We start from the raw sequence: 23,522 nt of genomic DNA, 5'->3' as shown, positions 1-23,522 counted from the left end.
TCATGGATATTCTCAATATAAATTTTTACTGCATTTCTTCAAATTATTTCATATATACCGAAATAGTACAGGGTGTCCACATAAAACTTCTCTGATTACAAATATTAATTGCATGGAAACTATTAGTGCCAGAGAATAACGGTTTGTGGCATCTTGAAGACCAGCTCAAACAGTTTTTTTTTAAAGTCTATATATACACTTTTATATGGGCCCCGTTAGTAGTTCTCAGACTGTCCAGTCGATATTCAATCTCCTGCCATGTGTTGTGTAGCATGTCCGGTGTAATCGAATTGATGGCTTCAATTTTATGACGAAGAGCAGGAATATCACGCAGTTGTAGCGTAGACTATCTTTGACATAGCTCCATAGGAAGAAATCCATAGGGGTTATGTCGGGAGATCCCGGTGGAAAAGGAGTGGTTCATGGCATCCAATCCATCGCTGTGGAAACATTCGGTCTGAATTTCTACGAATATCTGAACACCAGTGCGGTGGGGCACCATCCTGTTAGAATATCACGTTGCAAAAGGAGTAGCTGTGGAAATACAAAGCGTTCAAGCATGTCCAAATAAACGAGACCAGTTATTGTGTGTTCCACGAAGAAAAATGGTCAGATAATTCTGTCGCGTCCCAAAACACACACCACTTTCTCGCTTTCTCTGACTTATTCACAAACAACGTTTGGTGGGTCCCCTTGGTACTTTCGTCTGAAGTTCCTTTGCACGGTAATTAGTGATTTAATCTCAGCTAACCACACCACACAGTGCACTCTTTCTTTCTCTTGTGCTCTTGTCATCTTTGTTCATGAACACCTGTAGCAAATAACAAAAATTCATATAAAAACTTTGTTACTGAACATACGCAACAAATAACATTTAACAATCAACAACAAAAAAATGTTTGAGTTGCTCTTCAAGGTGCTCAAACCATACTTCTCTGGCACTAATACTTTCTATGCAATAAATATTTGTAATCAGGGAGGTTTCATGCAGAGGTGGACTGGCCATAATCAAGTACCGGCCCAATGGCCGCTGCGCCCTCCTCGGGAGGGGCTAAGACCCGTCTTAGCCTCGGGAAGGCGCACAGTTTCCTCTCTGAGCACAATTTAAAAAAAAAAAAAACAAAGCTACATAATTATTTTATAAATTCGCTAGCCTTTGGCCAGCTAGGGCTCCATCCCAGACCACGGTATTTGCTCGGCCTGCGGCCTAGCTCTTTCTGTTTTCGGCGTGGGAATGATATTAGATTTACCTCTAAATATATAGATTTGACTCTAATATCGGTCATTTTGGACGATTTTTACATATCACCCTTACCAACCCCACATTCCGCCCCAAATCCCAGTATTTGCTCGGCCTGCGGCCTCGCTCTTTCTGTTTTTGGCTTTGGGAATGTCATTATAATGATCTTAGGGACCCAGAAATTTATAGATTTGACTCTAATATCGGTCATTTTGGATGATTTTTATATATCAACCCTCCCGCCCCCACTGCTCCGCCCCCAGATTCCGTCTTTACTCGGGCTACGGCCATGCCCTTTCTGTTTTAGTCTTTGGTGGTACCATTAATGATCTCAGCGACTTCGAAATATATTGATTTGACTCTAATCTCGGTCACTTTGGATCATTTTTACATGTCTCTCCCTCCCACTCCCGCCGTTAGAGGCGCTAGTGGCGTTACATAAAAACAAGACACCGTTCAAGACTTACAGATGAACATCTGGAATCATTGTTCTTGATGAACTCAGAAAGAGACATTCTGACCAAAATAGACAACAATCTTATTATTGACAAAATGTGTGAAAAAAGCAAGGAGATGCAAAGGCTCCTTCAAGCATAAAGCAGTGACTTTACTTTCATTTTCCAGTTTTGTTTTTGAATTTCTTTTTTCGCTAGGTAGGTATATAATTCTAAGTTTACTTTTGTTAATTTGTAGTAAATGTTTCATGCATACTTTTTATTAACGGTTTTAAAAATAGATAAAAAAAAATAAGTTAATGTTATGATGAACATAGCTTTAAAAGGACAGAAGTATAAAAAATAGTATAAGCCCCAAACAACTCAAATCTTCAGTTATAATTAGGCTGTTAACAAATGTAGCCGAAGAATTTAAACAACTGGTGTGATTTTTGTAGTGTCAGTTAAACTGTGCAGATTTATATAGACCTAATATACGAGGCGTGTTTTTTAAGTAAGGCCGTTTGAACATAAGTACACAACGAAAGGTTATTTCAAAAAAGTAAATGTATTTTCAGAAAGTACATATTTTACTCTATTTTTCGACATAGTTGCCAAGTTTGTTCAAACACTTATCATATCTCTCAACCAATTTCAAAATACCCTCTTCATAAAAACTTGGTGCCTGCTCCGATAACCAAGAGTTCACTGCCGTTTTCACATCGTCGTCATCATTATAACGGTTGCCACTGAGGTGTTGTTTGAGGTGGAGGAACAGATGGTAATCGCTCGGCGCAAGATCAGGACTGTAGGGTGGGTGGTCTAAAACTTCCCAGCCAAAACTGTCCAACAAATCGCGGGTCTGACCTGCAGTGTGAGGTCTTGCATTGTCATGGAGAAGAACAATGTCCTTTGTCAGCATGCCGCGTCGTTTGTTTTGAATCGCTCTGCGTAGCTTTCACAGGGTTTGGCAGTATGCTTCTGCATTGATAGTGGTTCCTCGTTGCATGAAGTCGACCAACAAAACACCATGCCTATCCCAAAACACCGACGCCATGATTTTGAGCTGGGACAGAGTCTGTTTGGCCTTCACCTTTACAGGCGAGTGTGTGTGTCTCCATTCCATGCTCTGTTGCTGCGATTCGGGCGTGATATGCGAAACCCATGTTTCGTCTCCAGTTACGATCTGACTCAAGAAGCCGTCACCTTCTTCGTGATAACGAGTCAAGAACTTCATGGCACACTCAAATCTTTGGTTTTTGTGGTTCTCTTTAGGAGTTTCGGGACCCAACAGGAGCACAGTTTCCTAAACTTTAGGTGTTCAGAAACAATTTTGTAAAGCACTAAACACGTCAGGAAATTCGTTTGAGAGACCTGTTATTGTGAAGCGTCTGCTCTCACGAACCCTCGCTTCAACTGAAGCCACCAAATCGTCTGAAATCGAAGAAGGGCGACCGGAGCGGTCCTCATCATGGACGTTCTCACGGCCGTTTTTAAATTCTCGTACCCACTCACGTACTTTGCTTGCACTCATAACAGTATCACCGTACACTTCGCAAATCTGTCGATGAATTTCTGCAGCAGACAGGTTACTTGCTGACAAAAACCGTATCACTGAGCGAACCTCACACGCGGCGAGCGACTTGATAGTCTTAAACATTGTGAAAGCACAGAGCACAACCGTACAGGTCAGCTACAGAATTGAAACTGAGCACAGTTGTTCCCGAGGCATGCCGGTGCACGACGCACACGCTAGTTGCGGTATGCGCGCGAACTACTAGTGTCTACAACAAAACGGACCTTACTTAAAAAAATACGCCTCGTATTTAGTACTCAAAGTCTCTGTTTGTTTATGAAAATATTGAATTTGTATAGTTCTATCGTGATTAACTGCAATAGCTACTTAATCTTTTGTTGTTTTTTGTGTACTAATTTTCCGGGGCAAGCTCCCCGGCACTTTCTTTTATTAGGAAGGGGTATTCCATACAAGCGAAAGCCTCAGATGGACGGCGCCCTCCCAGAGTATGTGACCGCGCCCTTTTCGCATTGCCAGTCCACCCTTGGTTTCATGTGGACACCCTGTATTTCCGATGAAAGGGCGAGCTATTACTTCTGTACTCTTGAACGAAAGAACATTAATATTATTTTATGTCCTCTTATACTATTATGCATCGTATTTGCTTGTGAATATTATAACAGGTGTTTTCAGATAAACATGAAAAGACACAAAGAAATGTGACGTCAAAAAAAAAGAAAAAAGCGAAAACATTATTTCAAGGTGTTGCCACTGATAATGGAGTTTCCGTATGTTGAAAAACAAAAGATTCAAGGTGACTACAAAATAAAGGGAATACACGCGGAAAAAGAAATTATCAAAGAGCACTATATATATATCCCGATAACAAATGGAGTTAATGAAGAGTACCGGTATATACATATTTTAACATAATGGACACAAAGGACTCAAGTATATGACGAAACCTACAGGAGTTTGCTGTAGGGCTAGTAGAAGAAAACGGAACATATTCTTATCGAGTGATGTAAAACCATTTAAAGTAAATTACAACACTACTTCAGTAAAGTAGAAATTAAAATTGCACTGAGTTATTGCGAAGGACATTTGATAATAATTAACCAGAAGTAATATTATGTTTCCGTGAAATTCTTTATCGTCATTTCGTACATGCATACGCGTAAGTTTGATAACACACGGAACTTTCTCCAGACAACATCCGTGTCTAGTACAGTTCTCAGTACAGTTTGGATATTTTGTTAGAAATGAATGATATGAAGTCGCTTGACGTATATCAAATCTTTGTTTGGTTCTGCTTCCTCGTAACTAAATAGTTAACGCTTTGGTTTTGAGTTCAGAGAAATCTATGTATGATTCGTGGTAGAACCTTGCATGGGTTGAACTATTTGTAGTACCCTTGTTTTGCATATCTTTTAAGGTTTCAAAAGGAATGTTAAACTTCAAACAGGAATCTTCGTTTGTTGAATTTATGTTTCATGTACACAATAGATTGAAGGTGAATTTATCTCGGGCTAGTTACTGTAATATGATAAGAGAGAATAAATAAGAGATGTTTGGCTCAAATCCAACAGGTATTGATATCTAATGCCAAAGGCATCTCTCGCATGTAAAAATTGAGGAAAATGACACAAACGTAGATATTTCTAGCCTGACTAAATTTGTCAAAACTTAGTGCTAATTAGGGAAACATGTGACTTACTAAAAGACAGTAGGCTCTGGTTTCTATTCTATCAATACAATTTGTCATCTGTAATTATCTTCTATCACTCATAGGTCTCTGTATATTACTATCCTCTCTAATCTCTCAGTCTTGACATAGGATTTATTTGCGTTCATATTTTAATTGTAGCTTCTGTCCTCTTAGTTTCATTTCCTCATTTATTGATACTCATACTCTCCTTTCCGATATTCATAACCCAAGTTGGTCATGCGATGTCAGATTAACAGACCTATACTCCGCACAACTTGTATTCGATTCCTTAGCTAATGAAATTGTAACTACTTCCAAAAAATCGTAGGAGCCGCGGTAACTCAGTGGCAGAGCATTCACTTCTAGAGCATGGGATCCTTGGTTCGATTCCAGGTCGCGCCAAGTGAGCTTTGTGGTGGACAAACACTGTGTTCGTGTGTTTTCTTGGAGTTCTCCCGTTTCCTCCCATTTTCTTCATTCCACCATTTCGTTTATTTCTCATCGTCACCATCTCCTTTAGCCTAGCCAGCATAACCATGGGACGTAAAACTAAAATAATAATAATAATAATAATAATAATAATAATAATCGTAGTGACTATCTGTATCACATATTTCATTACAAACCTGGACCATTTCTTTCCCGTATTTCTTAATAAGCTCAATAGTACCTATATTATTTAATTCATTTATCCTTTCCTACATTTCACGAAAGTTTTACTCGAATTCATTCGTCAATATTGCAAATTTTCCGCATTCTTATTTTTTTCTTTTAGATACGCATCTCAACCATTAAAAATTACGTGTGCTCTCTCTTCTCTCTATGTACAGTTTCTTCTATTTTTCCAATTTATTTCTTCCGATAAAAGTTGATAAATTATTAGTTTCAAGATGTAGCAGCTGAAATACATTGAAGCTACAAGTACTTACATGGAATAAGTATATTAATGGAATTAATAGAGGGGAAGAACAAGCAAATTTTATCCCTGTTAACTAATACATGTTGCATTGTTTGTTACATGAAAGTTGATATTGTTGAAAAACCCAGGATCTCCACGTATGTCGAAAGAAAACATTAAAAGAAAATAGGAAATTCGAACATGTTGAAAAAAATACAAATAGGGAGAAACAGAATGAAAAATCAATAAATAAGACACAAACGACTCGACTTGAATTGAGCGTAAAAATGGACAAAGAGAAGGTTGTAGTAGACGGGGGAGATTACAGGAATTGTCTGATATCTGTCTTTCTGGAGCGTTGTACCATTGGGATCCTTAATCTCGTCTACAATCGCCACCGATACTTCGGTATTCTGATCAGAGTCGAAAAACTGTACGGTCGGTAATAGACATCGGACTTCCTCAGATTAGTCCCCATAGCAGAACATGCCGCAATCTGCGATGTGATCGCAGAAAATTTGCCGCGCCTGTGCAGAAAAATTGCAAGAGAGAGAGAGATTAAAAAATAGCCAACAGAAAAGTGTAAGAATATGCCTGCTTTGTGTAGATATCTTAAATTCACGGACTACACGCATAAATATAGTTTGAACTATTTTTATGTCGCGTGAAGCGTATTTTTAACAATCACAAGAGTTCCTTCTGCAGAAAAGTTTTACAGTATTCCTGAAGGAAGTTTTTGACTTACAAAAGCTCATCGCAGAAAGACAAAGTTCTGCCATCGAGGTCCGCTGATACCGCTCGGTGATGGTGTTTCTCCAGTATATGTAGTCGTCCTCTCTAGCCTCCACTAGACCCTCCGGGAGCAACAAATCTATGCCAAAGACGTCCTTCAACAGCCGGCTTCCGTGAGTTCGACGACAGGCAAGAGACCAGAGACGAGAGCTGTTAGATCCGACTATCACTGGTAACTGACGTACTTGCCCTGACCTTCCCCGTCCTTGACCTTAGTCACCTCAGTATTTAAGTGATGATTTTTGTTGTTGCCGTGGTGTGACGTAATTTCCTCCTCCCCCTCTGCATCTTCATCATAGAGTGTTATGTCAGGAAGTGCTGATGCATGGACAAATCGAGAGAATAGAACAATGATGAGTTATAGGTAGGTAGGAGTCGACACATGAAAAGGAAATTTCTGCAATTTTTATTAGGATTTTCTTTCACGTTACATAAACTTAGTTCAGCAAATTCCCAGAATGGCTAGTTGATTTATAAAACAGAAAAAAAAATTAGCTGCTTCGTCGTTGGACGTCTGGCGCGATGAAATGGCTGCCCAACGGTTCGATATCGTGGTGGTACCCAATATTTCTACGAAAGGAGACAGAATTTTCGTGACAAGACGAGGCGAAACACAACTCTTCTAATAGAAACAAATATACTTTTCGAGACGAGACAGTCCCCAATCTAGTCTCATGGGCAACGATAATTATAATGGTACAAAATCTTCCAGTTTATAATTTCACGATTATACTCTTGAGACTAAGGAAGACGGATGATTAAATTGGTAGAATGAATGTGTGGAAGGGAACTATGTACCCCGAGAAAATCCACGGACACGATGTTGTCCACCACAAACATACTTAGACGGGGATCGAACTAGGGACCTCACACCAGAAGTAAGCGCACCGCCAACGAGCCATCGTACCCTCTATAGTGGTACAGAGCAATGTACAGCCTTGTTCAAAAAACCTGGCCACCCACCTGAATTTGGAAAGCCCTGCGCTCATGTATACAATGGAACTAAACCAGACAAATGAAGATTTTCTTTGGCCAATTTAGATCTCTATTTAGAGTCAAAGTATAATAGGTTTCTTCGTACAATTACCAGAATATGGCCTAAAGTAAGGTGGGTAGTCAAGAGTTTTTGAACAAGACCTAAAGAAAAAAGAAGATAGTTATGAAACTAATTAGATGACAGAACCATTTTATCCTTACTCACAATCATGTAGTTACACAATATAACTTATAATATTACTTTACGTGAAATAGAACAGTTTATTTTACCCATATTTGCTGGCGCGCTGGAACGCATTTTTTGCTCTGACAAAAAGATAAAAAATAAAATGTCTATTTTTATTAGAGACATTCAGCTACTTCTATTTCCTTCCGCCTTCTGTGCTGTTGGAATTTTCTTTGCTTCCTTACGGTAATAGCATTCCAGTTATGTACAGTTCAGCAACTCACTAAATACCAGTAGACCTTCCAACACAGCTGTTCCCTTGCCAAAATATTACTTTATATTTTCAAATATCTATAATACATAGTAAAAATATTTTCCGCAAAAATTAATGAAGAAAATTGGGCGCTTCTTACACGCCGTACATATGAAAACAAGATATCTAAGGCGGGGCATGATCCCCACCAAAAACATGTCTAGTGTACTCCATAAGTACATTTTAAAGCGGTTGCTACCTGTTCGCTAATAACATTGGATCTTTTTTTTTTTTTTTTTTTTTTTTTGAGAATTTCTCAGTAAGCAATGAACAATTACAAAAATGTACATGAAGTCAGGTCGATAATAAAGGATTGATCATATGGGCTTATAATTTTACTACAAGCCTTTAAAAATGAGGGAGAATGAATAACTAAATTCAAGGCTTAGAGTAAAATTATAAGCTCATATGATCAGTCCTTTATTATCGACCTGACTCCATGTAAATTTTTGTGAAGATTTGTTCATTGCTTACTGAGAAATTATCAAAAAAAAAAAAATATATTAGACAGGGAAGACTCGACTCTGCGAAGAGGTAGCAACCGCCTTAACCTATTTCTCTACAATAAGAACAGAACATTATGCAGAAATTCGGAAATATGGTTGGTCTACTCGTATTGAGGGTCTGTTTTTTTTCTTTTTAAGCTATTTTATAGAGATTTGAAAAGTCATTTTATTCACTAGTCAAAATTTTGTGGATCTGACACCCTAATGTTTCCTTCTAGGTACGATGTAGTAATAATCTTTATGTTGAATTTTGTTCATCAATAAATGAACAATAATGTTGAGTTCATGAAGACTCAGTACAGAGCGCTAATCTTTGATGCATGGAGTCCTTAGTTCAATTCCAGCTGTCAACAAATGGACTTTGTGGTGGACAAACACACTGTGGTGGTTTTTCTCGGTGTTCTTTGTTTCTCTATTCCACAATTTCTATTATCATCCGAGTCTTCCTTAGCCTCGGAGCATACTCTTGGGAGATCAACTAAAAGAAAAATAATTTTTACTTGTTTCAAACACCAAGTGAAATAATTCCAAGAATAGTCATCTTAGCCATAGAATTTTCTTACATCCATGGATAAACTTCTTTATTTCAATCCGAGAGAGGCAAAATAATGTTCATTATCTCGGTCTCTCTTCCCTCACACAGAAAAAGGTTATATAATACTTTAAATATGATTATCGTAATATCTACCTCTTTCTTCAAATAAAAGAGCTTCAAACTTTTAAAAAGTATACTTTAATATTTTAATTTCTTTGTGTTGTCGCATACTGTAAAGTTGCACGATATAAAACAAAGAAAACAGTAGTAATATGCAGTAACAGATTACAACAAAAATACTTCAACATGTTCCAATGTGAAACATTTCATTTTCCATTTAGGTTGCTCAACCATAAAAAACGACTTTGTCACAAGTTTTTATTTTTCTGTTTTGTAACATCTCTTCATAATAAAGAGTTAATATCTAAAGTGGAGATCATCTTTTTATAAAATTTTTCTAAGCTATATGTCTTCTTGAAACAAAATATTACTAAGCTTTTTAAGAATCAGTCAAGTTCGTTTATGCTTTATAACCAGTACACAAAGGTTTCTTTTACGGATCTAATGTCATATCTATACTTTTTATGTAAAAAGACAAACAAATTCTCAAATCGATTTTTCAAGAACAACACAGGAGAACTGATTCCACTTTTTACAAATTCATACATGCACTCAATATAGAACATTTTCGTATAAAATTTAAGCCATTCAATACTTTAGATTGCATTCATACATTAAGACACGCAGGAACTTATTTCGGGAGGGGTCCAAATTCATTGAGGATAAATTATATTAATGTTCGTAGAATCACTCCCAAAATTAAACTAAATTTACAGTAAAGTTGGGATTTTGGGGTAGGAGAAATGTCTAGACCCCCCAGGATCCATCCCCTGCGTACGTTTCTGAAGACAAGTGATACATAACTTATCAATTACAGCCATTATTGAAATATAGTTGCATGACATAGATTGCATAGTTATTTTTAAAATGCAGTTTTTTTTTAAGGAACTTATTATATTCATTTTCACATTCTGTTATATAGACCAGGCATGGCCAGGTAGTCCGCGGTGTTCTGAGTCATACTGTTTGTTATTGTTTTATGGTTCCTTCAAAGGGGCTAATAAACAGATAAGTAGATTACCAGTGACTTCTGAAGTGAAAAATTATTTTCAAACCTAGAAATGTTGACCACCAATATAGACAATGAAAACCTAAAAAAAATATCTTTGTCAACTTCATATTATAGGCTACAGTTCAGATCAATGATTTAAATGCCATATTTGTAATCGCCTTAGATTGTAGAAAAATAACATGTGGGATATTATTTAGGTTTCCTGGCAAAGGGGTTTAGCTATTAGGCAGAAAGAGGAAAGTTCGAGTATGGAAATTAAATTTTGTTAACTGTTCGATAGTAACATAATAAATGATCTGCAATCTAAAAATGGTGTAAATGCAATTGTATACTTCGGTTTTATACATTTAAATATTGTTTCACACAACAATAAGACATGATTCATGGAATCATGCTAAAGAGAGAAATTAACTATATTCTGCCGAGCTCGATTGCAAGGCTGGTTGATTTTGATTGCAGTTTGCTGTCGGTAAAGACGAGAGGCATTTCACAAGCGTTTCGGAAAACATATCGCGTTTTAATGTGCACTGTAACCAATAACCGTGAAAATAAGTGCCTCCTACCATGAAAAATATACGGTTTACCGTTTTTCTAAAATAATGGTAGGAGACCGTTTACCTGACAGATGCTTGTGTCGGGCATGCGCATTGAAGAGAAAAAGCACATGTTCGAAGCGAGGATTGATGGCGCGTAGGTTCGGATGTGTTGTGCTTTGTTTTCTTTTGTTTCTTTCTTTTGTTTGTTTGTTTGTTTGTTTGTTTGTTTAGTGTGTGGTTTTCTGGTGTGATATATACAGTAAGCCTACTACTATTGAAGATATATTGGAAATTCAACATTAAGCAAGGTAATATATGGGAAACCACCATGTTAATATTTGAACTTTCTTCGTGACAAACAAAACTTTAGTTGGCTATCGTGGCAAGCAGATCGCTCCAAAGTGCAACGATTCAAAATCAAGAAGCTGCTGGATGTATAAACTAAATTCTTATGATAATGTAGCCAACTACGAGTGGTGGTGAAGCTAGAATTAGAATCACAATGTTGAAATACTTTTAAAAATTAAAAAAAAAAAAAAAAAAAAAAAAAACTTTTAGGAATAGTGCTTCGAAGTTTACCGTACTTAGTACAGCATTACATAAATTGTGTTGCATCAACTGGAATTTTTCATGTTACAGAAATAAAAGTATACTGTCACTCATGTGTGTCCGAAGAAAGGGCAGGGGGTCGCTCCCCTAGCTAATGAAAACGTATTAAATTTCTTGATACAAATAAAAATATCAAATGTAATAGAGTATATGGTAACCAGGGAGATGAGTCCCCTAGAAAATTTTCATCGGGCACCCATGCTGTCATTATTTTTTCTGGATAAATGAATTGTTAGATTTCAAAAATATTTCTGTAAATGTTTTTATCTTTAATTTTACTTATAATCTGTTCTGGTGTCTTGTTAATACATTTGAGCGTTTAATAAATATGCTCTGGAAGTTTGGTGACTTTTTTTTTTTTTAAGCATTGATGCCACTGTTACATAATTATGCAAACACGTATTTATTCATTTGGGATAGCGGATACTGGATACTGTAGGCAGTGTTGTGAGAAGTCATATGGTTTTACACTTGTGTGGTCGTACTTCTGGTCATTCTAAGCTATGTTGTTGGGTGCTTGCTTGGTTATCTGAAACCGTAATAATGCAACTAATCGAATGAATCGCTGATTAAAATATTTCAGGTCTATTAGTCTACTGGTACGTACTCATAGCGAAAATATATGCAATAAAGCTAGTCTTAACACTGCAACAGAATATCGATTTATGAATATCTTAAAAGGACATGGATATTTGTTCCAACTACATCTTCAAAGCGTGCGAAAACTCAGCTATAAAATTCAAGTAGTAGTTTTTTTTTTTTTTTTTTTTGTACGTAATATCGAATCCTCATCTGGTGTTTTGTTCAATACATGACAAAATTGGTAATTTTGAAAAGAAAAGGCAATGTATGTTCAAGATGATATCAGAACAAGGGTTCGATATTACAAACTAAGAATTAATTTCAACTTTTATTCTTATGGATATTATACACGTCGTAGGGGCAACACTTCTTTCGTTCATTTTTGTGTTTTCTTTAGTTAAGTAGCCTTTAACTCCAGTGGACCAACGTGCACTCTAGTTGCATCCATCCAGGAAAAATTATTGCTAGCCAGTGTGTGTACTAATAGTTTCCAGCAATTCGATTAAAATTGGGTCAATACATATTGCCCAGCAAGAATTATTACTGGATCTAGCAAGAGGGTATGCTGGACCGGCAAAGACCTCTAGATAGGGAATCGGTGTGATAATTACCGTAAATCTTCTACGGTAATAACACACCTGTGCTTTTTTTTTTTAAAAAAAAAAAAAAGACATCTAAATATTACGGTAAATTACCGTAAAATATACAGTACCAAATTTGTTTCTAAACATGGTCAATATTATTTTGGTTCTAAATATACGGTCTACCGTTTTTATGAAAAAAACGGTGGTCCGTAAAATTTAGGGTAATCGGATGGCAGCGAGAGTTGACGGTAATCGGTCAGTAAATTTAAGGCAAAATTTTTTACAGTGTGTCTGTGCAAGGGATCAGCGGCAATAGTAAGCCTGTTGTCGAGAAGCAGCTCGTCAACGTGCAGTTTCGAAGTTAGTCTTATAGAAATTGCGGTTCTCTATGAAAAATCTGCGGTCGTTCTCTAATGCAGACAGCAGTGCGTCTGCGAAGATCGACAATACCTGTACCGCATCCTTCAGATACTGTCAATAGTAGAACGCAACAAGTAAATTGTTTCCTACCTAATTCTGATTTCTGGCTGACTAATAAAACAATTTTTGACTGCTGTGTGAGTAAATGGAAGGTACATGTATACATAATGGTTAATATTGACCTAAATTCTGGCTTAGATGACGTCATGCATCGTTTGATTTTTAAATAGATTACTCACATTTTCGTTCTTTTTCAAAAGACACTTTTGCTGTTCGAAAAACTATCCTAGGTTAGGTTAATTAGTAAAAATTCCCCCTCTGGATGGTCATAATCCGATACAGACGACACATACTGTATGTCCAGCCATGTTATTCTTCTACAATATTCACAAATGTTATCTTTTTACACTAAACCATATTTAACGTTTATTAAACAATACTTTCAGGAAATCTTAGCTTATGTATGCTTCTTTAGTAAACAATAAAAAAAGAAACGCACACAAAATTGTATGTTTTTCAAAAATATCCTTCACTTTCAAAAATAGTGATTATATATCTTGTCTTTTGACTATTTTATTTTATTTTTGGGAAAATATCTTTCTAAATATTAAAATATCAAAGATTTTATTTTCTATGAACTTTCGGTAGTTTTAACTGAAATAACCTTGAGTTTTAAACATAATTACACTACTCATTGAAAGGTTGTATGCAACAATTTATTTACTGGATTTTTAGACAATACTAATATATTTGCCAGATCAAAATTGCATCAAAACTGATTGGTGTATATAGTATTCGAAGTAGCTGAGAATCTCTCGATACATTTAAGGTGAAACATTTCTCACGTTGTACTAGAACACTTATTTCACTGATTTTGTACTGATAATGTGATTTGATAACACACTGGTAACGTTAAAGTTTTTAAAAATGATTTGTTAATTAAATAACATAATAATTACCGTATTGTCATTTCTATATAACTATATGGATTTGGAGACAATACGTTGGAAATAGATGATGGTCATATATAGATGTTTTACACTCTTACTTTTGTATTAATTTATTACTTTTAAACAATAAGTAATAAATTAAAAGAACTGTTAAACTTTCATTCGGATTCAACAGTTATATCATTTGTGAAAAATATCAAGTACTAAACTTCTTAGAATTTTAAATAAACGTAGATAACAAGTCTATATTCTAAATACTTAAAACTCTTCAAAAAATTAGGCACACTTGTTGGACATAATTTACAATTAACGTACACATCCTTCCTTGAATCATATTAATTGACAACAATTCAGTGACATATCAATGCTTCCTCTAATTTGTATACTTGCTAAATAACAGTATTTAGTTTTTACAATACTGTTCACACACACACACACACAAAAAAAAAAAGCTATAAAAATAGTACCATAGCAATTTTCAAGCCACGAAGTACAAAATCTATATTCTGGAATATCCAGTAAAAATGTGTGAATTGTGTTCAAATTTAATAAATCAGATTTGAATGTTATCACAATAAAATAAATTATAATTTAATATCTTATCTCTACAAAACATATCGATGTAAATGTGTGTCCTAGCATTTGGAATTTCGATTAAATTAAGCAACACTTCGGCACACTAAAACTCATTTACCTTCTATAACTGGAAAGTCATTATGCCTTAGCTGCAATGATTGACAAAAGAAACAATCACTTGTAATCAGTACTTGACTCACAGCCTTACTCAAAGTTTGTTTCTACTTCAAACACCTGTAAACTAAAATAATATTATACAGGATGATCCGTAAGTGGGAGTACCCCCAGTTAGTTCAACCGTATAGTGTTACTTATGGTAGAATATCTGTACACACTTACCTTGAAGTCTTTAAAGAGTTTTAAGAGTCATAAACATCGGTATGATCCATTTCGTAACACAGCTGATTTCTGCGCCAAGTTCTCGCAGACGTTTTGCGGAGATACTTCGGAGTCACGAGGGTGAAGGCGTGTTCCACAGCTGCTCGTAATTCCTACGTTGTGTGATATGAAGTGTTTCTTACTTATTGCTTTATGAAACCCCAGAGAGCATTGTCTGGTGTCGTCATATCGGGACTTCTTAAAGGCCAGGCAAAGGGAGCTGGTGAAGATGCACAACCTATTTAATCACACCTTGTTGATTACTCCAACTCTACTGCAAATAACTGTTACCAAGCAGAAAACAAATGAACATGGACAGCAATGTTGCCATACAATGCCAAGCAATGTTACCAGACAATGACAAGCAATGTTACCAGACAAATGTGGGTAAAACCTAAAACCGTCAGAAAACACCAATTATGGGTACGCCCACTTCCGGACTACGCTGTGGTATGTTGACCAAATATTTTATTAAAAGCTAGTGGTAAAGTAATCTAATTTTAGTTTATAAATGCAGATTATTCAGTATATGTATGTCACGATGATGAAATGAATTGAAACAAAATCAAGTTCTAGATCAAAGACGAACCACTGTAGACGTTTTGACAAGTTTATAGACTTCTTAACTACTTTTATTATCCATTCCAAAACATTTTTTGCCCTTAGTCTTAAATGACCCTATAGTTGGAATTGTGTCATTTATTTTAACATGAATACACTTCAAAACTTAAAATTTATGTTTTGGTGTGTATCAGATTTCTAATGATAATGACCACACAATATAACAAATCAAAACAGTTACCAATATCAGTTATCTTTTAAGTGGTGAATATTATAAAGTATTTAAGGCTAATGGAACATGTTCATGTTTTCTTCCAGTATGATTCAGTCCAGTTTTTTTTTCCCCTCTTAAAATTCATTTCATGAAGAAAATTAAATCTAAACAGCTAGGACTGTCATATAGTTAGTTGCCTTATCGGGTAGAAAACAACCGTATAAATGTAAGATCAGTCTTAGAATTGGCCTGGCAGTTTGAAAATTACATTTGAGTTCACAAATAAACCAAAATACTGCATTAATTAGTTTTAAAGTTTACACTGAATATTGGATCCAAAACTAACAACTTATTTTTATTGTAAAAAAAATCTTTTGTGTGCTAATTTACCAAATGAGAAATCTGCAAATGTTTTGTTTGTGTGGAAGCAGTTTCCATTACGAATTTACGAGTTTAACAAGTCAAATTACATCTTTTCCATTGAAGCGTTTTGCGCAAAACAACAATTCTAAGCGATTATATTAACTAATAGTAAAAGTTTTTTTTTTTCTGAATTAACTGTCGAATCATATAATGGATTAATGATCTAATTTCATTATACTGTTATTGCATACGATGTTCATAAATAACTAAAATTTCTTCCCCTTAAAAAAATCTTTCTATACACAAGATAAATAATTGAAATTTTGCTAATTATTAGCACTGTTTGCAGATTAGCGTGAGTATTACAACTTAACATTATCACAACTGTGAGTGAAGCCTAAATGAGAAACAAACCGATTGAGACTTATCTCGAAGTCGGATGTTAAAATAACAATAAATTACAACAAAAGTCAAATTACATACAGTGTAAATATAAAAATGTACTCAGTACTTGCTGATTACTCAGATTTGAACATGGAATTCACATGTATATTAATGACATATGGAAGCTCAAAGATGCAAATTGGAAAACAAAAATACACAGCCTTCATGTTGTCTGACCATTAAATACACACATGGATAACAAAAGTGTGAGAGTAAACTTACTTTGGGTAATTGAAGGAAGCATATTTGATTTCAAAAGCGACGACTAAGCCTACTGTATTTACAACTTGAGCGTAGACAAAAACAACATTTATAATAATCACGAAATAAAAACATGAGAAAAAAATATAAAGTTACATATAAATGGCTGCCTGCTGGAAGTTCCAGTATGTAAAATTCCTTTATGAAGGCTAATAATAACGTAATATCAAATATTGAGGCAGCGCAATTTCTTTGGTGGCACTCTGGAGGTAAATTGGAAGGAACCAGGTCTTGGGGCGGCATCTTCCCCACCAACAGCACCTTCCAGTTCTTGCAACTGTTGTTGTTGATCCTCTTGGTCCTGTCTTCGCTGCAACCTCGGAGATTCCTTATCACCCATAACAGTTTTCAGACACATGTTTCTCTCTTTAATTCGATACCGAACCAAAGCTTCCAAATTAAAAAGATGTTCATCAACCACTTCTGGAAGTTCTGTCTTCATAAAATCTGCTAATCGAAGCAAATACTCTGCATTATGTCCACTGGGTCCACTGCACTCCACAATCTGTGAAGCTATTTCTGATAACGGAGCTTCGCCAAGCCATAGTTTGTTAGCAGGGGTGGCAATATACTGAAGCACTGGGAAAGGAACTATTGACGAGTCTCGGGGGAAAAACAATGTGAATTGGGTCGTGTAGCCACCAAGTTTGCACTCTCTGGTGTCCAAATATGGAAGCGCTGCTTCACCAGTTATTTGGAAGGCACGTCCCCAAACTATTCCCTAAAAAAGAAAGAAAGAAAAATAATTAGATTATTCTTTTCAGATCACAATCGTAATAGTGCTTATTTAATCAAACTAGATAATTCAAAATTGCATACGGCAAGACTGAAAAAGGTACATATACATCGTTATAATTCCATCGGAAGAAACATTATAGCGTAAGACAAGGATATATTAAAAAAACAAAACGAATATTCGAGATCACACCAAGTTAGCCAAGTTTAGTCTTGACGGAAAGCTAACGTGTGTGGGTATTATCGGGGCCACTCCTATATTATCATTTCAAACCAATTACTTCATCGTCATCTGTTTATTAATTTCCAGTTGTAGCCTACAGAACATCGTGGGACTCTTTTAAAAAAGTGCCTTTAGAGGTGTAGTGACCAAACTTTTAATCTTGATCGCGATTTACGCATAATTACCTATCTATTTGTAAACTGTTACACTGAAGGAAGTAAATATGGGAAAACATTGAAATACATAACACGGTATCTAAGGAATGAGTTGTATGTTATGATAATTACTGAATGTATTGTAAGGATACATACAGTTACATATACTATATGCCACATGTTTTTACTATAGCCATACTATAACAAATAGTTTCCTTTTCTTGATAAAATCTTTTCTCCACTTTATTTTGTTCAACGAAAGATCCATAATAAATACATTCAAGAACATATATTATCATTACATACGTATAATAAAATGAAATCTCATGTTTAACATTCCACCATTTCCTTCTGCAAACTAAAGAAAATGATAAATACCAGTGAACGGTACTGAAAGAACGGTTGATTCAATATATTAAGAAAAAAACTGGAAAATCCATGAAAAATTCACTTAATCAATGCTTGTGTATAGCAAACGCACATGTTACACCTCATTCTTCTGGATCTTTTTCTTAGAGTTCATTAAAATGTCGGTCCAATTTATAATACTGACCCCTCAAATTTCTGGCTATCACGAAAAGGTCTTGAAAGATTAAATGAAATTTTTAGTTTTACGTTGCACGGTTATGTTCTGTAGTCTAGAAGAGACAGATGATTAATAACAATGAATATTGTGTAAGAATTGGTGGAATGAGACTGAGCAAGGAAACGGAATAATACGAGAAAACCCATGGACTCCTATGATCTGGGATCGAACCAGGGATATCTCACCGGAGGTGAGTGCTCTACCACTAAGCCACAATGTCTCCAAAAGTCTTGATATGAAATATTAGTTACTGAAATAATGTATCAAATTATATATTTTCCGAAATTATTGTAACATTTGTTAGTATTAGATTTACAAGAATTCAAATAAAATGATGGAGTTCTAAGATCGAGAACAGAGTTATACAGTTAATACTTGTATTGTGGTTGCATCATTATAATTCAAAATACATTTCAAATTATCAATCTAATTATTACGAAACGCGAAATTTATATTGACATTAATTAAAAAAAAAGCTTTAAATATCTTCCGGAAACTGTAGATTGACATTAGAAAGTGACGTCAGTAGAATTCCTCTTGTTTTTTTTTTTTTTGTTTTTTTTTTTTTTGACCTATGATCAAGTTTAATTTAACTATTAATCGAAGTAATTCTTTTAGTTAATTTATGATTCCAACTACGTGTCATACAATTTACATGAGAAATCGAAACAAATTTGATAAATGGTCATAAATGGTATGTTCAAATTATTAGACTTCCAAACTATTCTGTGTGTAAGTATCAGAAGTCTTATATAGAACGTTATGTCAGTCCGTCATCTGTCGACAGGTAGTGCAAAAATGGCAACAGAGAGCGACAGACGACCCAGTGTCCCAAGAATAATTTCCATCTCTTTCCTTAATCTATTCCAACAAGAAGCAGCAGGTATAGATCTTTTCCGATTTTAACGTCGATCGTTATAGAGAAAAAATAATATGTAGCGAGAAGCAATTTCCTGCAGTCGATTCAGCGTCCAAAGAAAATATTCAGTCTCCAATCTTATCTCTCAATTAAAACTAGAAGTGGTAGAAATTTACAACAACTTGAAACCGTAAGTAGTAAAAATTAATACTAGTTCCAATTTAAATGCTAATGCCTATCTGTATATATAATAATGAATATAACGTTGTTTGCCATTTAATTCCTCCTCGACCGCTAAACCGATTTTGATGATTTTTGGTACATGAGTGAATTCTGGGCTAACTTAGGCTTTTCGCACATTTTCGGCAAGAAGGGAAAGATGCGAGGGATTATATGTAAAAGTAATCGAAAATTACCGATATCAGTAAGAATAAGAGATTGAAGTGGGCATGTTATACTGCAAAGGTCTGTTTGCACCCGTCAATATCTAAAGTGCAGTAACAAGTTTGCCACGGAAGAAAATATAAGACAGAAAACACACAAACTTAGTAATAAAAACACTAGGGTAAAATTAGTAACAGTGGGATATTGATCTTTGGTCGGGGATATGCGGTAAGGGTAAAGAAAAGCTCAAATTAGTATCAAAGATAAAGAAATTAAACATTTGTCGGGATTGTCAATTGAACTGGAAACGAAAAATGCGTTTAGTGACAACAGACAGGAGACAAACATAGAAGGAAGCAAGAAATAAGTTCAGTATAAACACTAGGACAGTCACAATGCAGGTAGGATATGGAAGTAACGAAGAAACAAACTTGGGAGATTGTTCAGTGGTCATCGCCAAGTAATGCTAGTAAGTCTGCTAATAGGGTAAAGTCAGCTCGAACCTGATCATGATTAGGACAATCCAAAGCAAATGTTGAATATTTTGTCTAGCTCCAGAGGCCCCACACAATGGTGTGTCTTTGCTACGAAGTAGAAATCCAAGTGCTAGGTGTGAATGTACAATCCGAAGTCGAGTTAGAATTCGATCCTCTTGTCGAGAAGATCTTGAGCTGGTGGTCCAGACACTAAGTGTAGGTTTGAGTACATGTATTTATTGTTGACAACCTGGCCCATCGAACTGCCAGCGCTGATGCAACTGAGTAGTAAATAGTGAACGCAGATCCGTGCTGGGTATGAGATGAAGCTCTCTTTCTACATGGGCAGCAACTTCCACTGCACGGTCTTCCTCTTCATTACCAGCTCTGACAACACGACTCTAAAGCCAGAAGAGTTGTACCTCATATCCCTGTGATAACAGATGAAATGATAGAAGGAATTCCTAGACGAAAGGATGTTTACATATCAAAAAGGTTACTCAAACCAATTTGAGGCTCCCAACATGTCAAGATCCTGCGTATATGACGTTCAGAAACAGCGTAAAGTTTGTAAAATTACAACTAGTTCAGCAGTAAATATTGAAGAAAAGGCATGTAATTTAAAACCATAAGTAGATGTAGTTGTAAAAGAAAACACACATTCGACAGAATCATCATCATTAGAACTATTAGTAAAAATACAATAAAGTCTTGAAACTGCTGTAAGAGGGAGCGAAACTTGTTGAAATTCGTGATGGCTAGTGCTTGGCTTCTTGTATTGAACCAAATGGAAAGAAATAACTGTACGAGATATCTTCCATGGGGGTGTAGGTAGAAAGCCCAACTGACAAAGAGAGAACTGACAGCTAGGTAATCCAAAAGTTTTATATCATGAATTCCAAAAGGCTTAGTAGCACTGGGTCGTGCTTGATAACCTTGGTAGCAAATCTCCAGTTCCCAATGCAAATGATGAAGGATGGTGATACTTTTTTTTTTTTTTTTTTTTTGTTTTTAAGATGAGCAAAATAGAGCACCCACTGAGTTAGAAATGACTATGCGCTTCCACATATAAGCTGGAAATGGGACTGGAACGGAATGCACCCGTCGCCAAACGTATGGCAAGATTATATACAATGTTCAGTTGATGTAGCGTGATAAATCTGGCGGATCCATAAATAATGCATTCATAGCACAATATTGAGCGGATTAGGGTACGATACAGTCATAGGAGGGTATGCAAAGCATCCGAAAAAAAAATATGGGCCAAATTTTCAGAAAATTGAGTGCTCGTAGGCAGCGATATTTCAACTCTCGTAGATGGACTGTCCAAGAATCTGGTGATCAAACTGAAGGCCCAGAAATTGGATGTTGTCAACAAAATACAAGCGTGCATGACCTAGGTAAAGATATGAATGATATGATCAGATGTTGCGTAAGCGACAACATTGGACACAGTCTTGGTGATGAAGAAAGTCAATCCAGTGGTTGTTGACCAACGTGAATGAGTTGTAATGAGTGACCAACGTGAATAAGCAGGGGTGCCCACGAAGGGGGGCTATGACGCAAACTGCGTCATTGAAATATTTGGGGGGGGGGGGGTAAAAATCCTCTCAAAAATGTTTGAGGGGGTGTAAAAATTAATCGAAAAGATTTTTTTCATGGAAGAACACCTACATATAGACAATTGAGGGGGGTGCGTCATGCACATGAGGGGGGTGGGCACCACTGGAATAAGTGGCCTGTTCGGAGTGAGTTGTAATTGTCTAGCAACAACTTGGAGATTACAAGAGCAGCCAGGTCGTCCATATACAATATTTCACGAACGGAAGCCAGTACCTGTATCATAACATTTACCGCCACAGCAAAGAGTCACACTTAAGACACTGCCTTGTGGAACACCGGCTCATAATAGAGGCCAGGCTTCTTTGAAGCTTCAACATACAGCTTTCAGTGCATCATTCCATCCAGTACGGCTAGGTGCCAACTAGCTTCGCCCGCCATCACAAGAGCCCAGGAAATCAAATAAGATCCAAGAATCATTGTCAGGTCAAAATCATTTTAAAAAATGGAATTCCGGCCCATAAACCAAATCAGAATCCATAAATCTTCGCCAAGCCATTACAGAAAATCAGCTCGGCTTCATTCGAGACACCATATTGTACAGTAACATCTTTTCCCTACGGCAGATTAGTGATCTAGGCGATCATCTACAGCAAAGGTTTTACGGGAAGGGTGACGAGTGCGTCAACCCTCAACCTGGAGGACCAGTGGCTATTAGAGTTCCGAAGAACTGGGCGATGGGATCGCCACACTTCTGGCGCCGGAATAACCAATATATCTCTAATCTATAGTTTTCGGGATCGCTGAGATGATTAGTGACACTCATGATATCGTTTAAGCCCAAATCCATTTCCCATGCATATCCTAAGAGGGTAGGGGTTCAAATATTTCCATAAATAACCTTCCGGTGCGAAAAACAAGCATTTCAGCTAGTATAGTAATAACTATAAGAGATAATGAGAAAGTATTTTTGATATGGATTAAGCGTGCGAAGAACAGGTTTCATCTCTGATTTCTTCCTCTATTGCAACCTCCTCTATTGGAAGCTTTAGATTTACTACTTCCAGATTTAATATTGAATTTGGCTACTTCGGAAGTCTACCGTGGTTTCACAATTTGCAACTCATATATTGTCTTCTGGTATTCTTCTTTGTCCTAACGAGTCCTATTTAAGTACCGTTGTAGTAACGAGAATATGAAGTCCAAAAAGGGTTCATCAGAATCAGAATAATACGAGTAGAGGTATATACATGCCAACCTCGAAAAATAAATATCAAAATCGAATGACAGAATTGGTAAAGGAAGTTAAAAGAAGAAAACGAGAGAGGGAGAGAGATGATTTAAATTATATTTCTATGAACAAAGCAATTTATATTTAAATGAGCCTTATTATATGCTGCGCACCTCAAATGCCACACCTAATGAAATTATACATAATTATTGGAATTCATCACGCAACAGATACACACACGCATTGTCAATCTACAAACAAACCTGTCTGATCTTTTGCTTCGAGGTACTTTTTAACAGTATTCAAACTCTTCTTTCAACTTTGAGACTAGAATTTTTACGTTTGAGCGACTTCTGTGTAACATTAAGATGATTTACTAATGTGACCTGATTAAAAATATTGTGTGGCGGCATCTGAGAAACACGAGCTGTTATGAAACAGATTAAAAATAAATTTGTTATCTAATCGTTTGCAAATTAAACGGTATTGGCGTCAGCCTTCCATAGGTCATTGAAAGGGCAATAGTTTAAGCTTAATGTATAGTTAGTGATTATTTCTCGTTCTGCACAATGGATGAGAGAGTTTGTTCTGGGTTTCAA

At 36.0% G+C, this 23,522-nt stretch overlaps 1 protein-coding gene across 1 annotated transcript in view; it reads right to left on the bottom strand.

Moving 5' to 3' along the window:
- Window positions 1-9,283: 9,283 nt before the first annotated feature.
- Window positions 9,284-23,522, bottom strand: part of LOC145686081 (putative glutathione-specific gamma-glutamylcyclotransferase 2) — a 48,147-nt gene continuing 33,908 nt past the window's right edge. Inside the window, 1 exon segment of the mRNA XM_081759005.1 lies at window positions 9,284-17,435. Coding sequence (XP_081615131.1) covers window positions 16,881-17,435 — 555 coding nt within the window. The 3' untranslated portion in view covers window positions 9,284-16,880.

This window comes from Thermobia domestica, chromosome 5 (genome assembly GCF_964235325.1).
Source record: "Thermobia domestica chromosome 5, izTheDome1.hap1.1, whole genome shotgun sequence".
Classification (NCBI taxonomy): Eukaryota; Metazoa; Arthropoda; class Insecta; order Zygentoma; family Lepismatidae; genus Thermobia; species Thermobia domestica.
This window is presented reverse-complemented; position numbering and strand designations above follow the sequence as displayed.